General features: G+C 38.6%; 1 protein-coding gene across 1 annotated transcript in view; it reads right to left on the bottom strand.

Annotated features, from left to right (window-relative positions):
• The window catches only part of RAB10 (RAB10, member RAS oncogene family), an 87,236-nt gene that overhangs the window by 8,581 nt on the left and 59,201 nt on the right, over nt 1–19,454 (bottom strand). The window contains exon 3 of the mRNA XM_025867874.2: nt 4,919–5,057. Coding sequence (XP_025723659.1) covers nt 4,919–5,057 — 139 coding nt within the window. The remainder of the gene's footprint in view (nt 1–4,918; nt 5,058–19,454) is intronic.

The following is a 19,454-nucleotide window of genomic DNA, read 5'->3' as shown; positions in this document are numbered from 1 at the left end:
AAAGGCCTAAATGTAAGACCTAAAACTATAAAATTCAGGGGATGCCTGGATGGCTCAGTTGTTGGGCGTCTGCCTTCGGCCCGGGTCATGGCCCGGGTCATGGCCCCCGCCCGCATCAGGCTCCCTACTCAGTGGGAAGCCTGCTTCTCCCTCTCCCACTCTCCCTGCTTGTGTTCCCTCTCTCGCTGTCTCTGTCAAATAAATAAATAAAATCTTAAAAAAAAAAAAAAACTGTAAAATTCAGAAAGAAAATATAGGAGAAAAATTTTATGACACTGGATTTGGCAATGGTGTCTTGGATATGACACCAAAAGTACAGGCAACAAAAGAAAAAATAGGCAAATTATACTTCATCAAAATTAAAAACTTTTATGTGTCAAAGGTCACTATCAGAGTGAAAAGACAACCATCCCCTGGAGTAAGAAAAATATTTGCAAATCATCTATCTTTGGCCCAACACTCCTTTCCCTGAATATATCTACAGCCAAGGTAGTTAAGTTCTCTAGATAACGAAAGTACTTTGAGATTTAATTTGTCTTAAATTTGAATCGATTACATTCTTTCCACCAACCCTATCCTTTCCTGGGTAACTTTTACTCATTTCTTCAGATCTCAGCTTAAATGTCATTCCTCATATCAAAGACTGTTTGACTATTCTGGGTCCTGTGCCGGCACACCATATGAATTTTAAGATCAGCCTGTCAATTTTTGCCAACGCCCCACCCCACCCCCCAAGACAGCAGCTGGGATTTTGATAGGATTACACTGAATCTGCACATCACTTTAGCTAGTGCCGCCATCTTAACAGTATGAAATCTTCCAATTCATGAACATGTGGTGTCTTTCCAATTACAAAGATCTTTCATTTCTTTTAACATTTTATGGTTATCAGTATGTAAGTTTGTACATCTTTGGTTAAATCTTTCATAACTAGTTTTTCTTTTTGATGCTACTGTAAATGGAATTATATTCTTAATTTCATTTTTGGATTATTCACTGCTAGGGTATAGAAATACAATTGATTTTTGTATACTGATCTTGTATCCTCCAAGCATACTGAACTTGTCCATCAGTTCTAACAGTTTTATTTTTTGGTGTATGTTCCTTAGGATTTTCTCCCTTTCCCTTTCCTTTCTTCCTTTCCCTCCCTTTCCTTTTTTTTTAAAGATCTATTTATTTGACGGGATGCCTGGGTGGCTCAGTCGGTTAAGCATCTACCTTCAGCTCAGGTCATAATCCCAGGGTCCTCGGATCAAGCCCCACACTGGGGTCCCAGATCAGTAGGGAACCTGCTTCTCCCTCTGCCTGCTACTCCCCCTGCTTATGCTCTCTTAAAAAAAAAAAAAAAAAAAAAAAAAGATTTTATTTGAGAGAGAAAGGGAGAGAGGGAGCACACAAGCAGGGGGAGGGATTGGGGGGCGGGGGAAAGCTGGATCCCAATGGTGCAGAAACCCAATGTGGGGCTCGATCCCAGGACCCTGTGATCATGACCTGAACCGTAGGCAGAGGATTAACTGACTGAGCCACCCAGGCACCCCTCCTTAGGATTTTCTATATACAAAATCTAATTATTTACATACAGTTTTCCCTCCCAATATGGGTTTCCCCCTTTCCTTCTCTCCCTAATTGCCCTGGCTAGAACCTCCACTACAATCCTGAACAGTAATGGCACACTTCTCATTTTCTTGATTGTAAGGACAGGTATGTTGTTAGCTGTGGGATTTTCACAGATGTCCTTTACTAGGCTAAGGATGTTCTATTTCTAATTTTCTGAGTGTTTTTATCATGAAAGGTGTTGGATTTTGTCAATTTTTTTTCTATGTCTGTTGGCATGATCATATGCTTTTTGTCTTTTATCAACACGGTGTATTACACGGGGCACTTGGGTGGCTCAGTGGGTTAAGCGTCTGCCTTCGGCTCAGGTCATGATCCCAGGGTCCTGCGATCAAGCCCCGCGTCGGGCTCCCTGCTCAGCGGGGAGCCTGCTTCTCCCACTTTCTCTGTCTGCTGCTCTGCCTGCTTGTGCTCGTACGTGCTCTGTCAGATAAATAAATAAATAAAATCTTTAATTAAAAAAAAAAAAGATGGTGTATCACGAGGACACCTGGGTGGCTCAGTCAGTTAAGTGTCTGCCTTTGACTCAGGTTGTGATCTCGGGGTCCTAGGATTGAGCCCCAAGTCGGGCTCCCTGCTCAGCAAGGAGTCTGCTTCTCCCTCTCCCTCTGTCCCTCCCCACTGCTCATTCCCTCTCTCTCTCAAATAAATAAAATCTTAAAAAAAAACAAAACAAAAAGACAGTGTATCAGACTGATTTGACTTCTTATACTGAACCACCCTTGCATTCCTAGGTAAATTCCTCTTGACCATGATATATAATCCTTTTAAAATGTTGCTGGATCAATTCAGCTTTTTTTCAGTTAAAGCTTTAATTTCTTCAACAAAGTGAAAATTAGGCAACACCAATCTCTTATATGTCAGAAAAACAGATTTTCTTTTCAATGGCTGAGTTTCATGTATCTTAATTCTCATGTTGGGAAACTGAAACCACCCGGCCTAGGAAGTGCATAAGGCTGTGATATAAATTAAAAAACGTATTTGACCTCAGTGCCCTGGCATAGAACTCCTAATTTCCTGAGTGACAGAGTGTCTTCTGTTGTTCTTAACAGGGCCCTTTCTACCTACCTAAGCTTATGCTAATGAAGAACTAGGGCAGAGGGGTGGCCTACAGAGCTTCACAATGGAAGCTGGTCACTAGAGGAACCAAACATATGATTAAAGAATTGGAACTTTCAAGGGGCACCTGGGTGGCTCAGTCCATTAAGGGTCTGCCTTCAGCTCAGGTCATGATCTCCAGGTCCTAGGATCAAGCCCAGCATCAGGCTCCCTGCTCAGCGGGGAGTCTGCTTCTCCCTCCCCCTGCTCATGCTCTCTCTCTCTCCCTCCTCGCAAATAAAAAAATAAAAATAAAAAAAGATTTGGAACTTTCAGCCACTCCCCTACATCCCATGAGGTGAAGGGGGCTAGAGATTAAGTTTAATCACCAGAGGCCAATGATTTAACTAACCATACCTATGCAGTAAAACCTGAATCAAAATTCTGAAACAATAAAGTGAGGGGACCTCTTCCAGGTTGGTGGTGAACACATCAAAATGCCCAGAGGGTGGCATGTCCAGATGGCATGGGAGCTCTCTGTTCCCCAACCCCCATACCTTGCCTGTACATCTCTTCCATTTAGCTGTTCCTGCACTATATCCTTTATAATAAAATTATAAGTGTAAATAAAAACACTTTCCTGAATTCTAGGAGTCATTCTAGCCAACTATTGAACCCGAAAGTGGGTCCTGGGAACCCCCAAAATGTGTAGCCAAGTCAGAGAGAAGCATGGGTAGCTGAGGGGACCCAGGACTTAACATCTGAAGGAAGGGTAGTCCTTAAACTTGGGGAATCTGACCCTAAGGCTGGGCAGTTAGCGTCAGAATAGGACTGAATTGTAGGATATCCAGTTCACGTCACAGATTTTGGAAAGCTGTTGGAAAAACAATGCACAGTCTCTTTATCAATTGCTCCTACTGTATATGCTACTTGGCTAAATCATAAAATAAAGACTAAGAAAATCCAAAATGGAGTCTTTTTTGTTTCAAAAATCTGTGTATTGTTGGGGCGCCTGGGTGGCTCAGTCGTTAAGCATCTGCCTTCGGCTCAGGTCGTGATCCCTGCTCAGCGGGAAGCCTGTTTCTCCTTTCCCCACTCCCCCTGCTTGTGTTCCCTCTGTGTCTCCCTCTGTCAAATAAATAAATAAAATCTTAAAAAAAAAATCTGTGTATCATTAACTGATTATTAAATACTAACAGGCATCTCTGAAGATTTTTTTTAAAAGATTTTATTTATTTGACAGAGAGAGAGAGAAAGAGAGGGAGTACAAGCAGGCAGAGTGAGAGGGAAAAGCAGGCCTCCTGCTGAGCAGGGAGCCCGATGAAGGGCTCGATCCCAAGATCCTGGGATCATGACCTAAGCCGAAGGCAGACACTTAACCGACTGAGCCACCCGGGTACCCCTTCTCTTTGAAGATTTATTGCAGCGATGGAAAAGGTAGTAATGAGTTGTCAGGATTGCTACCATTGAGATATCATCATGCATCTAATACTGGCTTAACACTTGGTCTTCTAGCCAAAAGTGCTTTAAGGAGTTAGCCTTAAGGAAATCCAAAGCCCAGAAGGCTGCAATAAGACATGAAAAATAATTTCAACAAGAAGCTACCTATACTGCAGAACAGAAACAAACTGGCTTTGACACATATTTTACCTTATAAAAATTGACATCTTCACATGCAATGATATGGCACTATTTTCTTGGTTAGGTTTTTACCGCATTACTACTCTGTATCTTTCAAAATGTCTAGAAATGATCTGACATTTCTGTTGTTTTAAATTATTACTGAAAAATTTAGTAATTCATTCATTCAATAAAAATTCACTGAGAAAGAATTCATTTAGGGGCGCCTGGGTGGCTCAGTCATTAAGCGTCTGCCTTCGGCTCAGGTCATGATCCCAGGGTTCTGGGATCGAGTCCCACACCAGGCCCCTGCACCGCGGGAAGTCTGCTTCTCCCTCTCCCACTCCCCCTGCTTGTGTTTAGAGAAAGGTGTGTAAAACCACTGGTAGCTTCTACATGGGACCATCTTATAAGATGGCTGTATATAAAGTTTTTGGGTAAGTTAGTAATTGCCTTGGATAGGGTTCTAGATAGACTTACCCAAATATTTAAGGGAAAGGTAGATAAAATATAACATTAACCTTTAAGAAATAGAAATAACTCAATAATAATAATAGTACATTGTATCTTAAACATCATTTAGAACTATTTATTCTTAACACAAAAATGGTCTTTATAAAGGGTTTATACAATTTCTAGGTCTTACCTCATCTATGTTTCTAAGCCATTTGCTGATGTTTTCAAAACTTTTACCATTGGTGATGTCATATACTAGCATGATACCCATTGCCCCTCTGTAGTAGGAGGTTGTGATGGTGTGAAATCGTTCCTGGCCTGCCGTATCCCTGAAATAAACAGCAATAATCTGTATTGAGCATTTTGATATTATGACATTCGAGATAAAGGGCAAAACAGTAGAATGGTTTGGTAAGATTAACATTAAATCCACTATACACTACAAAGCAAAACAGTACCACCACTCATTTAATTCTTAAATGGAAAATAATTATGGTTTATTCATAAGAATATATATATGTGTGCGTGTGTGTAACTTTTTTTAGTCAAAGGAAATTCATGACCTACCTATAGTGGATGAAAATCTGCAAGGGAAACCCACAGAAAAATGACACATAAAACTCTTGGAAGTTATTTTAAAATGAACACCAGAAAGTGTGATAAAAACTCCTGAAATTCCATTTTATTCAGTGATCTAGTTCCATAACATAACACAAAAGCATGTGGAATATTTAGAACATTAAAGGATTAAACCGTAGTACAGCCACATTTACCTTTAGGATCATTTACAAAATGCTGTAAAGATAACCTCATTTTTAAGTAACAAGATGGAAATATGTAAATAGTGTTTTTCAATTCCTTCATGCCAAAGATCTAAGACATATATTTTGCTCCTGTAATTTCCCCCTCTTGTTTGCATCACCAATTTCTTCCTTTTATGGATCATTCTCATCAGCATACATACATGTTTCAGTATCCCCTTTTCTAAAAAAGCAAAATTAAAACAAAAACCCCACTCTCAACCCTACACCCCTCCAAGTAACATCACATTTCTCTGTTCCCCTCCCCAGCAAACTTTCTTTTTTAACTTTTATTTTAAAATAATTATAGACTCAGAGGAAGTTACAAAAATAGGACAAAGAAGTCTTGGGTATCCTTTACCCAGTTCCCCCCAATGGTATACCTTACACCATAGTACAAAAGCAAAACCAGGAAATCTACATTGGTACAATCAAAAAACCTTATTTAATGTCTACTTTTCTTTTTTAACATACACTCGTATGTGTGTGTGGGCACACAGGCATGCATGTACGTAGTTCTCTGCAATTTTATCAGATGTATAGATTTGTGTTATCACCACCACAAACACTGACAGAAAACTATTGCATCACCCCTCTATCTCCTTTAGTCCCTACATCCTGGCCAATAATGTGTTGTCCATATCTATGATTTTGTCATCTCCAGAATGCTATATAAATGGAATCACACTATATACAACCTTTCAAAATGGTCGTCTTTCACTTTTTTCACCATGATCTCCTTGAGATCCATCCAAGTTGTTGCATGTAATACTAGTCTGTTCCATTTTTCTGCTGAATAGTATTCCATTGTATGGACATACCACAATTTGTTTAATTACTCACCCCTGGAAGGACACTGGGTTGTTTCCAGTTTTGGGCCATTAAAAATAAAGCGGCTATGAATAATTATGTACAAGTTCTTGTGGGTACAGAAGTTTTCATTTCTTTGGGATGAATACCCAGGAATGTTACTGTTAAGCCATATGATATGTTTACATTTATAAGAAACTACGAAACTTTTCTAGAGTGGCTGTACCACTTTACATTCCAACTAGCAAGGTAACAGATCCAGTTTCCCTGCATCCATTAGCATTTGGTGTTGTCACTATTTTTTATTTTAATCTAATAAATAAGGCATGTAGTGATATCTCATCATCATTTAAATTTGTATTTCTCTATGGCTAATGATGGTAAACATTTTCTCATGTAATTATTTGCCATCCATATATCCTCTCTGGTGAAATGGCTGTTCTTTTCTGTCCATTTTCTAATTGGATTGTTTGCTGTCTTTTTTTTTTTTTTTTAAACACTGCTGCGTGTTGAGAGTTTTGTACCTAGTTTTTTAATTTCTTGACAGGGTCTTCTGTGGAGTGAAAGTTTTAAATACTGAAATCCAAATTACTGATTTTTAAAGAATCTTTTATGTATCATGGTTTTAGTGTTATACCTAAGAACTCTTCAACCAGTCTTAGGTCCCAAAGATTTTCTATATTTTCTTCTAAAAGTCTATGGTTTTATATTTTATATTTAAACTGATGATACAGGGGCACATGGGTGGCTCAGTCGGTTAAGCATCTGCCTTCGGCTCAGGTCATGATCCCAGGGTCTTGGGATCAAGCCCCACGTCGGGCGCCCGGCTCAGCATGAAGCCCGCTTCTCCCTCTCCCTCTGCCCGCCACTCCCCCTGCTTGTGCTTTCTCTATCTAGATAGACAGATAGATAGATGATACATTTTGAGTTAATTTTTGTACATGTGTGATTTTTAAGTAGAGGTTCATGTTTTTACTTATGGATGTCCAACTACTCTAGCACCATTTGTTGAAAATGTTGAGGAAATAGCCCTTCTTCATTGAATTGCTTTTGCACCTGTGACAAAAAAAAAAAAAAAAAATCAACCATGACCCAGTCTATTTCTGGGTTTTTCTTTTTGTTCCAATGACCTATGTGTCTATGCCTCCCCCAATACCATATTGTCTTGATTACTGTAGCTAAATAAAGTCTTAAAACCAGATAGATTCCTCCCATTTATTTTTGCCAGAGTTGTTTTAGCTGATCTAGCATTTGCATATAAGTTGTTTTTATGTGGGCTCCATGCCTGGTGTGGAGCCCAGTGTGGGGCTTGAACTCACAATCCTCATAACAAGACCCAGCTGAGATCAAGGGTCAGATGCCTAACTGACTGAGACACCCAGGCAACCCTTCGTATAAATTTTAAAACCAGTCTATATCTACAAAAAAATCTCCCCAGCAAACTTCTTTAAAGAATTCTCTAATTTCTGTCTTCCCAAATTCATTTCTCAACCAATTCTAATATGACTACTGCTACTACTATTCTACCAAACTGCTCTTCTTCAAAGGGTCTCCAAAAACCTCTGCTAGCTAAATCCAGGATTTAGTTCCTTTTCATATATTTTAATCATTCATCAGGATGCCATAAATTTGACCACATTCTCTTCTCGAAACATTTTATTCTCATGGCTTTTCTGACACCACTTTTCTGCTCTTAGTTCTACACACTAACTGCTCATTCTCAGTAACTTTTGCTGGCATTCTAACATTCAGAGATATAGGGGCTCACATTCTCTATATAAAAGCCAGAGTGATCTTCTTAAAATATGTGTCTGAGCATACCATTTTTGCTTAAAACTCCAATAGCTTCAATGGGGAAAGAGTAAGTTTTTCAACAAATGGTGCTAAAACAACGTTATCTCCATGCAAAAGAATGAAGTTGGACCCCTACCTCATACCATATATAAAAATTAATTCGGGGCACCTGGGTGGCTCAGTCGTTAATCAAATGCCTTCGGCTCAAGTCATGATCCCTGGGGTCCTGGGATTGAGCCCTGCATCGGGCTCCCTGCTCAGCGGGAAGCCAGCTTCTCCCTCTCCCACTCCCCCTGCTTGTGTTCCCTCTCTCACTGTGTCTCTCTCTGTCAAAGAAATAAATAAAATCTTAAAAATTCATTCAAAACAGATCTGACCTGAATATAAGAGCTAAAGCTATAAAACTCTTAGAAGAAAATATGAGAAGGATGTTCAATATCGTTAGTCATTAGGGAACTGTTAATCAAAATCACTTCATACACCCTAGGATGGCTATAATCAAAAAAGCAAACAATAAAGGATGTAGAGAAATTGAAACCCTCATACCTTGTTGGTATAAATGTAAACTGATGCTGCCACTGTGGAAAATAGTCTGGCAGTTCCTCAAAATGTTAAACATACAGTTACCATATGATCCTGCAATTCTACTTCTTGGTATATAACCAAGAGAAATGAAAACATATGCCCACACAAAGACTCATATATGAATGTTCATAACAACATTATTCATAATAGCCAAAAAGTAGAAACAACCTAAATGCCCATCAACTGATGAATGGATAAATAAAATGTGGTATAGTCATATAATGGAATATTATTCAACGATAAAACAGACTGAAGTACTGATATCTGCTACAACATGGGTGAACCTTGATAACGTTATGTTAAGTGAGAGAAATCAGACACAAAGATTAAATAATGTATGATTCCATTTATATGAAATGTCCAGAATAGGAAAATCTACATAGGCAGAAAGTATATTAGTGGCTGCCTTGGCTAAGGGGTTTGTCAGGATGGGGAGCGGCTGCTAAAGAGTACAGTTTCAAAAAAAAGAGTATGGAGTTTCTTTTGCGGAATATAAACATGTTCTAAAATTGTGATAATGGTGAATATATATACCTTATAAATACACTAAAAATTAGCTTTATACTTAAATGGGTGAATTATGGTATATGAATTATGTCTCATCTCAATAAAGTCATCACAAAACAAACAGCAAGGATTACTAGGCTTAAAAAACACAATTTCCAGGGAGGGGGGTGGGGGGATGGGTTAACCTAGTGATGGGTATTAAAGAGGCACGTTCTGCATGGAGCACTGGGTGTTATACGAAAACAATGAATCATGGAACACTACATCAAAAACTAACGATGTAATGTATGGTGATTAACAGAAAAAAAAATTTCCAATTCGTTATAACCAGAACCAATTCCAAAATCCTTATGTTGAGGTTTACAAGTGTTACAGGACTTGTTCTTTTCTCCAGCCCCCCAAATTTTGAGGCATTCCTTTCCCTGACAACTAGAGTCACATGTTGTAGTTGTTTTTTTAATGTCCCCAAATTCACAAGCTTGTTTTCGCTTGACAGCCTCTACACTAGCTGTTCCTACAGCCTGCCTATACATGATTGGCTCCTCATGTTCCCATTTTAACCATCACCTTAACAATGAAGACTTCTCTGACCACCCAATTTAAATAGTCATCCAGTCTCTCTTCATTCTGTATCCCTGCTTAACTTCTCTGTATAACAATTACAGATTTATTTACTGTTTGTCTCCATGCCCTCTAAAATTAAAGTTCCATCAGAGATCTGTCTTGTTCATTGCAGAATCCATTCTATCTACAAGGCGAATAAGCATTCAAATGTTAATGTCAGAATATTACCTTGCAGATTCTGTATTCTTTTACATATCAAGCTGCTCCAATTCAGTTACATGACCCTTAAAAATGTATTTTAAAAATAATGCTTATATGCCTAAAAATATATGTAGCCAGAAATAAGAGAACTACCCGTACATCACTATTCCTTACATTCAATCCTGGTGTACAATTACCATGTTCATACATCTGCCCTCTATCCGTCTGTTCATACATCTGCCCTCTATCCATCTATCCATCAATTCAAATAGTGTGCTAGGCATTATACAAGAACACACACAGAACATGGGTATGGAGTCAGATCCAAGTTTATCCTCAGATTCCAATCCTTCCAGGTGGGTGACCTTAAAGGTATGTAACCTCTCTGAATCTTGGTTTTTTCATTCACAGCTAGAAGAAATAACTAAAGTAAAATTCCATAATTTATTTGTGTGTGTTATAAATAAGCCGAAAGCAATCTGTAGTATAAAAATATGCAAAGATGCAATAATGTCATTTTGAGATTCAAAATTTGTTTTCAATTTGTCCTAAGTCAAAACCATCTCTGCAGATGCTCTTTCAAGTTGGTACCTGTCTGTGTTTAAGCTGTTCTCAAAGCTGTTTCACAAGGAAATCCCTGGCTTTGCCTGAAGCCTATTTCTGAATAAATGTAAAATAAAATGATTTTTTATTTAGCCAAGATGATCTGGCTGGATTTTTCAACTTTTGTAAGAGAATTTCAGCCCTGTCACTTGCCCATCTCATCTCAAAGTATATGGATCTGCCCTTTAAAATAATGTAAAATACCATTTATTCATTCTGCAAGTATTTATTGAACAAATAGTACATTCCAGACACTATTCTAGGCACCGGACAGAAAGCTGTAAACAGAAAAAATCTCCTGCCTTAATCATGTTTTATATCTCACTGGGGGTAGACAACAACCAAATAAATCATCATTTCTAAACTATACATCTTCAGAGGGTGAAAAGTACCAAGAACACAAGAAGTTAAAGAAACTAGGGGCTGATGTCGGGGATGGTGCAAGCAAGGAAAATTTTAAACAGGGTGGTGAGGGAAGGCCTCAGTGAGAAGGGAAAGGGAGTAAGGAAGTATCTGGGGGTAACAATTTTCCAATAAGAGGGAAGTATAAGTATAAAAGTATAAAGTATAAAAACAAGTATAAAGGTCCTGACCCATGGTTGAGGAATAATAAGGTGGTCAGGAGGATTTCAGCGCTTCCTGAATGAAATGAGAGGTCTATTGAAGGGTTTTACAAGAAGAACTTAGCCTGGGTTTAAAAAGCATCAGTCTATTTATTGTGTTGAAAATGGGTGTGTGTGGAGAAGCAGAATTAGGAGGTATTGCAATACCAAAAACTGCCAACAGAACTGTCATTTTAAGAAAAACCATCTAAGAGGGCGCCTGGGTGGCTCAGTTGGTTAAGCATCTGCCTTCAGCTCAGGTCATGATCCCAGGGAGTCTGCTTCATCCTCTGACCGTCCCCCCTTCTCAAGCTCTCTGTCATATATAAATAAAATTTTTACATAAAGAAAAAGAAAAACCATGTAAGAGACATGCTATCAGTTCTTCCAGATTGTATCTTTAAATCAAGTTAGATCAGTAAAGGCTACACACACAGGCACACATACATATTTCTATCTGTATATTTATTTACATTCTTAGACCACAATTTTTATATCATTACCTTTAATATGTTAACTGATTAAAAATCACAAGGAGCTTTATGAAAATGTATTCTGTATTTGTTATGATCTGTTTTCTCCACCATTCTTTACATCATTTTTTTTTAAGATTTTATTTATTTATTTGAGAGAGAGAGAATGAGAGCCAGAGAGCACGAGAGGGAAGAGGGTCAGAGGGAGAAGCAGACTCCCCGCTGAGCAGGGAGCCCGATGCAGGACTCAATCCCGGGACTCCAGGATCATGACCTGAGCCGAAGGCAGTTGCCCAACCAACTGAGCCACCCAGGCGCCCTCTTTACATCATTTCTAAAAAGAGTAATGTAATCTATTGTGGGTATCCCTCCTTCTTGGTTCTTTTTATACCTTGGCCCCCAAAGAAATTTCTAGGTTAAGTTTTACAAATTAAGCATAGCAAGTAAGTTGTCCTTCAGAGATAGTGTATTTACATCTTCCATTTTCCTCAATTCCAAATTCTTGTTTTATCTTTTATTAATCTTCTCTATTTAGTCACAAGGTACCTGTAATCACATGTAATTTATGATTTCATGAAAGAACAACAAAAATTTTGTCTCATCAGTTGAAATAGTTTAGTTCTTTTCTAAATTGGTAAAAAGTGTAAATCAACTAATAATTCTATACCCTTAGAGAGGGGTTAAAGTTTCCTGGCTAAAATCCAGGATGGAAATGTACTTACTCAAGACAGAGTATATAGCACCTGGGCTTCCAGAAGTGCCTATTGGTTATAGTGTAGGAGGCATAAAATTTGTACTTTATTTTTTGTCATGAGTAATAACAATTTAAAGAGATCTTCCACAGCACTTACCTATGAACCACCACCCCCAACACTGTCTAGCTATGATATGCTTTCTTCTTTCCCATTCATTCACATTATAAAATTAGCAAATTATATGCCCATTTCAGTGTCAAATCTATGACTAAATTCTCTACCAACAAAGAATACACTGCAAAAGAAACTAGTTAAATCTAAATCAACAGCACTCAGGTTTTATAATACTGGTTAGATATGAAATGTCAATATAAAACATACTGAACTATTAATGGCCCCTCTGAAAGGAAGGTAATCACTATTTAGAGTTAAGTTTCTGTTTTGATTCATGACATTCTACTCCATCTGTTCTTTTAGTCTCTTCCACTTCCAAAATCTCTTACACCCAACTACCTTCCTTCTTCTTACATGCTTTCCCTGCTAAGTTTTTTAAAGGCTTTCTACATCCCATTTTCATTTGCACGTCATACATTTATGCCTTCCAACATGACTGTATCCACCCCCCAAAATGATCTGGCTGCTCGACTCCTTGATCTCAAATTACCCTTTTCCTGAGTCCTAAGTAGATACTTAAATCAGCCCCTACCAATTGTTAAGGCAATCAACCATTTATTTCGAACCAGAAACAGAGTTCTTGCTCAATACCTCTAAGCTAATTGATGATCTTTTGCCCAGGGCTAAAAATAGCCACAGCTGCTTATTCATTGCCCCAATTATTTTTAGGTTTGCATGCACATATACACCCAAGATTAAAGAGAGCGCGCTGACCCCAATAACTCCAAAAATATCTGAAGAGCAATTAAACACTATATGTACTCACAATATATTTCTATGTACCATAATACAAGTTTTAAGCCTGTTTCAAAATCACTCAACTTGGTTTTCCTTTCTTATAATTTTTTTCTTCTCAGCCTATGTTTAAGGTTTCTGAAATTACAACTCAGTGGCAATAGAACTTTCCTTACATAAAATAATAGACACACAGCTAAGAGAATGTTGTGAAATCCTATTTTTTCCCCACTGACATATTATAAAAGGAGTGATATGTTCCTAGGAACTAAAATAGCTTATTTCCTTACTTGTTAGTCCCACATGCAGGGTGAAGGAAGCTGTGTGCCCTGGCTGCTATTATGACAGCTATTTTTAGTCTGGGCACTGACAGCACCAGAACAGTCCAGAGACAACATCAATCTGCTCTACAAAGCAGAGACCCCAAATTTCTTAACTTTGTGTTTTTGGTAACATAATGAAGTTATTTCTTACTTTATAAATTAGGATGTCAAATTTTGCCCCGAGGTGGGTTTTTTGGGTTTTTTTTTAAGATTTTAAGTAATCTCTACACCCAACGTGGGGCTCGAACTTATAACATGGAGATCAAGAGTCAAACACTCCACTGAACTGAGCCAGTCAGGGGCCCCACAATGAGTTTTATTTTATTTTTTTAACAGTTGTAGCTCTATGGTTTTTTGCTTTGTTTTGTTTTGCTTTTATTTTGTTATGTTAATCCCATACATTACATCATTAGTTTTGATGTAGTGTTCCATGCTTTATTGTTTGCATATAATACCCAGTGCTCCATGCAGTACGTGCCCTCTTTAATACCCATCACCAGGCTAACCCATCCCCCCACCCCCTCCCCTCTAGAACCCTGTTTGTTTCTCAGAGTCCAAAGCCTCTCATGGTTTGTCTCCCCCTCCGATTCCCCCCCTTTTTTTTCCCTACCCTTTTTTTTTTTAACATATAATGTATTATTTGTTTCAGAGCTACAGGTCTGTGATTCAACAGTCTCACACAATTCACAGCGCTCACCACAGCACATACCCTCCCCAATGTCTATCACTCAGCCACCCCATCCCTCCCACCCCCCACCACTCCAGCAACCCTCAGTTTGTTTCCTGAGATTAAGAATTCCTCATCAGTGAACTGAGTTTTATTTTAACAAGACCTTGATTTCCTCATAGATATGCAATTTCGCTACTTCAAAGTATCATTTAACTACGCTTATCTTTAAAAAAAAAAAAAAAAAGCAGTCTGAAACCCTCTCTTGCAAAGCTTATATTCCAGTGGGGAAAGGAACAAGCAAATAAATAAATAAATATATAATCCCAAACTGTGTAAAGAGCATGGAGTGATGAAGAATGGGGTAAGGGGAAGGGAAAACATAATGTAGATAGGATGATGAGGGATGTCCCTGATATTTATGGTGAGAAGTATAAACAGAAATCAAACAAGGTCATTTAGCCAACAAATATTTACTGAGCATCTGTATCTGCCAAGTTCTGTTCTAGGTGGTCATGATAATAACCAATATCAGACAGGATCCCCAGCCTAGGAAGGGGAGGAATAACGCACACTTTTAAAAAAAATATGGTAACTTTATTTTTTTTAAGTGTATTTATTTAACAGAGATAGAAAGAGCAAGTGTGTGAACAGGGGGAGGGGCAGAGGGAGAGACGAGGGAGCCTGATGTGGGGCTCAATCCCTCAACCCTGAGATCACAACCTGAGCAGAAATCAAGAGTCGGACACTCAACCAACTGAGCCACCCAGGAGCCCCCAAAATATGGTACTTTAGATACTAAAAAATACTATGATAAAGATCAACTAGAATAAACGTGACAGCGCCTGAAGGACTGGGCTGCTTTAGCTTGAAATCATGCAAGGCCTCCCTCAGAGGATAATGTGGAATTAAGATCTGAATGAAAAGGCAGCAGGACAAAGATCTGATGAGAAGCATTCCAAGCAGAATAACAGCTGAAGTACAAAGGCCCTGAGATGGGAACATGCTTGGCATGCTCAAGGGAGAGAAAATGGCCACAACGACTGGAGCAAAACTGGTGAGAGAGGAGGTGAGAAGGGACAGTAGCCACGACCTGACATTTTCAAATTTTATTTCTGATGAAATGGGAAGCTTCTGGAATGAAGTGGTACTTCAGAATGTTCAGTCTAGCCACAGTTGGGGTTGAGGGGAATGGGGGTGTCTGAGGGAGGTCTATGGAGCATGTACAGAGGTCCCAAATTGGAAAAGAGCTTGCCATGTTCATGTTCCTCAGCTGCACGAGACCACAAAATGAGATTGAGGCCACTCTGTTAACTGGGGTAAGGAATCTGGATTTGAAATTTGGACTTTCATTTGAAATGCAATGGAACTCAAATGGTTATATAAATGGGGAAGGAATGACAAAATGATCTATGCCTGATTTGTATTTGAAAAAAAGATTGCTCAGGCTGTTATGTGGGAAAAGGCAGAAAGGAAGAAGGCAAAAGGGAAAATAAGGACCTGTTAGGATATTAAGAGCCTACCTACTGGCTCAAAGAAGCAGTACTGGTGGCTTGGACTGGGGGGGTAACAAAGGAGACGGCAAATTGTATATGGATTCTAGAAATATAAGATTGAATCAACAGGGCTTACCGAAGAGGATGTTGGGATTAAGGGAATGGGAAGAATCGAAGATGACTCCCCAAGAATCTGGCACCTTATGTAGGTAAATGGTTAATTCCTCTACAATGTAACACTATTGATTTTTGGTTGACTGTACTGATGTTAAATTTGCTGCTGGCTGAGGCACTTGGGTAGCACAGCTGGTTAAGCGGCTGTCTTTGGCTCAGGCAGGTCATGACCCTAGGGCCCTGGGATCGAGCCCCATGTCAGGCTCCCTGCTCAGTGGGGAGTCTCCTTCTCCCGCTGCTTGTGCTCTCTTGCTCAGGCTCTCTCCCTCTCTCTCAAATAAATAAATAAAATCTCTAAAAAAAAAAAAAATTGCTGCTGGTAGAAGATACAGATGCCAACAGTAACAAACATTTCTGACCACCATCCCTTAAAAACAAAAACAAAACAAAACAAAAAAAACAAGAAAAGGCAAACTTGAAGTAACTCACTATGGCTTTTTTCCTGGCAGGACCCACAACACTACAGAAAATGTAGATAGATACTGTGATGGAAACTTCTAGAGATCTGGGATTTTAAAAGCCACAGCTGCTTCTCTATCAGCCAAACAAGCTAATTTTAGGCCTACACACATTTGCCTTGGCCAGAGTGAGACCCATCGCCACCCTTATGCAACAGCCTACAAGACCCCTGGGAAAAAGAAAGACGTGAAGATCATTCAAGTAAAGAAAAATGACACAAAGCTTTAGCACAGACTTTAGAAAAGTTTCTCAAATCAATATTCAATCACAGAACAGAATTTTTCATGCTGAAACAAGAATCTGAATATATTCATTCAAATTAGACATAAAAAAAATCACTGTGCTTTTTTGTAGCAATTGGAAGCAAAACATTTAATGTTGAGTAAGGATAGCATTTTGAATTTATGAGTAATGGGTTTTTCATGCTAAAAGCCTTCTTCAATTATTGTGGCATATTCCAGATCTCTTAACTTGGAACTGCATGGTTTCCTTCTCCCTGGATTGTTAGCATGCGAACTTTCAAAAGCGAAGAAAGAAAATCAGCTAGCACAATGCTAACCTCTTAAAAACTATCAATCACAAATTTTCACCACTCATTCCTAATCTTTATAGGAAAATGGATATTTCAAGTTAAAAGCAGTTTTATATATGAAAACGTACACTAAAAAATTTCTTTCTAAAGAGTTTTTACCCAAAAGAGGTAAAAATCAAACAATTCTAAATTAGAGATGTTACCATTTCTATGCTATACTTGAGATTTAGAAGTACAGTAGAAATCTTTTCTAGATTAATCTTGAAGACCACACTGGAGGACTTACTGTTACAAAAGAACATCTTTTGGGAAGGCTCTCTTTTTCAAAAACAAGTGTTAGTTTTTACTGTTTACTTCTAGAAGCTACAGAAACTAAAATGAGAGGGAGAAAAAAATACTTAAAGCCACAGGACAAGGAACAAAAGGGAAAGTTTGCGGGGCGCTTGAGTGGCTCAGTGGTTAAGTGTCCAACTCTTGATTTTGGCTCAGGTCATGATCTCAGGATTGTGAGATCAGGCCCCAGGTCCAGCTCACATACTGGGCATGGAGCCTGCTTAAGATTTTCTCTCTCCCTCTCCCTCTGTCCCTCTACCCGTCTCTAAAAAAAAAAAAAAAAAAAAAGGGCGGGGGCAAGTTTGTGGAAAAACAGGACAGATTTAGTAGGGCAAAGGTTTTATGTGTTATATAAAGAAAACCCTAACTTAAAAAATAGTTTTTTGTGCTTTTGTTTCTGTTGTATACACTCACATATAAATGTACATATATACTGAGTCACAGAGTCACAATGTAAAATGTGACTCTTACCATTCAAAAAAGCCTGAACATTATTAAAGTGTGCACCGAGGGGATGCAGTTGAGAGGAAAGAATCAGTGTGGCAGAGCCTAAGAGGGGCCTGGAACACAGACTAACCCGTAGGGCCAACGCTGGGATAAGGCATGGGGCTAAAAAAGGGCAGGGGAGAGAGTTGGCTGAAATTCAGAATAAATAACTGACATACATTCCCTTGAGATCAGCTTTAATTATAATGAAACAGAAGTTAGGCACAGTTCATTTGCTGAGTTATTTCCCAGTTAAAGTAAGGAAAAATCAATGATCATCAAGTGGACTGTGCTTCAAGGGGAATCATTAAATTTAGGAAATACTTTAAAATGTCTACATTTTAAATTTGTATTAAATTTTAAAGATGTTATAAAGATTATACCTCTAATTACATGGTCAGGTAATGACATTCTGGTTAAACATATCCTACTCTTCTAATTATCAGCTCCCTTTGGCACCTGGGTGGCTCAGTCGGTGAAGCACCCAACTCTTAGTTTCAACTCAGATCATAATCTCAGGGTTGAGAGACTGAGCCCCAATCTGGGCACAGAGCCCGCTTAAGATTCTCTCTCTCGGAGCTCCTGGGTGGCTCAGTCGGTTAAGCATCTGCCTTTGGCTCACGTCATGATCCCGGGGTCCTGGAGATCAAGTGGGGAGTCTGCTTCTCCCTCTCCCTCTGACCCTCCTCCCTGCTTATGCTCACTCTCTCAAGTAAATAAATAAAATCTTAAAAAAAAAAAAAGATTCTCTCCCTCTGCCCCTCCCCAACCCCCTGCTCACTTGTGTTCTAATAATATAAATATTAATAGTATAAATAATAATAATTATTATTATTATTTGCAGCTCCCTTTCAAAGGGAATACCTAACTTTTTGAAACTGTCTTTGGATTCCGGGACACTGTTCTCCCCTAATTCTCTAAATCTTCTCTGCAATCTCCTCTGCTAACTTCCGGCTCTGCTCATATCCTAAAATAAAATGTTATTATTCTTAGGGTTCTAACCTCTTAATGGGAGATAACCAAATAATAATAGCTATGATTTATTAAACACTAATCATGTATCAGACACTGCTCTTAGTGCTTTACATGTACCACTCATTCTCATAACCATTCTATGTCAGGTCCTTTTATAGTGAAACCCAAGATAACAATGAATTCAAATTTAGCACAATTACTGATTGGTAATAAAGAAATGACAGCACTGGAAAGAGCAGGAAAATCAACTATCAAACTGCACTGTTCATAGGAAGCAGTATAGTAATGAACAGTGTTACTCTCAACTCTACAATCTGAGCATGTAATGCATCCCTGCTCTACCATTTACATGCCAAAGACCTTAGTTATTTCAAAATGCATCCATTTCATTATCTATAAAACAGGGATAATCCAAGAGAAAGGAAAATATATACCTACACAAAGATTTATAGCAGCTTTATGGTGAATAACCAAGCTGTGATGTATCTTAACAATGGAATACTACTCAGCAATAAAAAGTAATGAACTTGATACACACAAAAATCAGTGACAATTTTCAAAATAATTACACTGAAAGAAGCCAGACCCTCCTCCCCAAAAAAGAAGACACTATATGATTGTATTTATATACAGTACTAGAAAATGGAAACTAGTCTACAGTGACAGAAAGCAGAAGAATGGTTGCTTGGGGACCAGGAAAAGGAAGGAAGGAAGGAAGGAAGGAAGGAAGGAAGGAAG

The sequence above is a fragment of the Callorhinus ursinus genome, unplaced genomic scaffold (genome assembly GCF_003265705.2).
Source record: "Callorhinus ursinus isolate GAN/ISIS: 27379988/994484 unplaced genomic scaffold, GSC_fseal_2.0 scaffold10, whole genome shotgun sequence".
NCBI classification, from domain to species: domain Eukaryota; kingdom Metazoa; phylum Chordata; class Mammalia; order Carnivora; family Otariidae; genus Callorhinus; species Callorhinus ursinus.
This window is presented reverse-complemented; position numbering and strand designations above follow the sequence as displayed.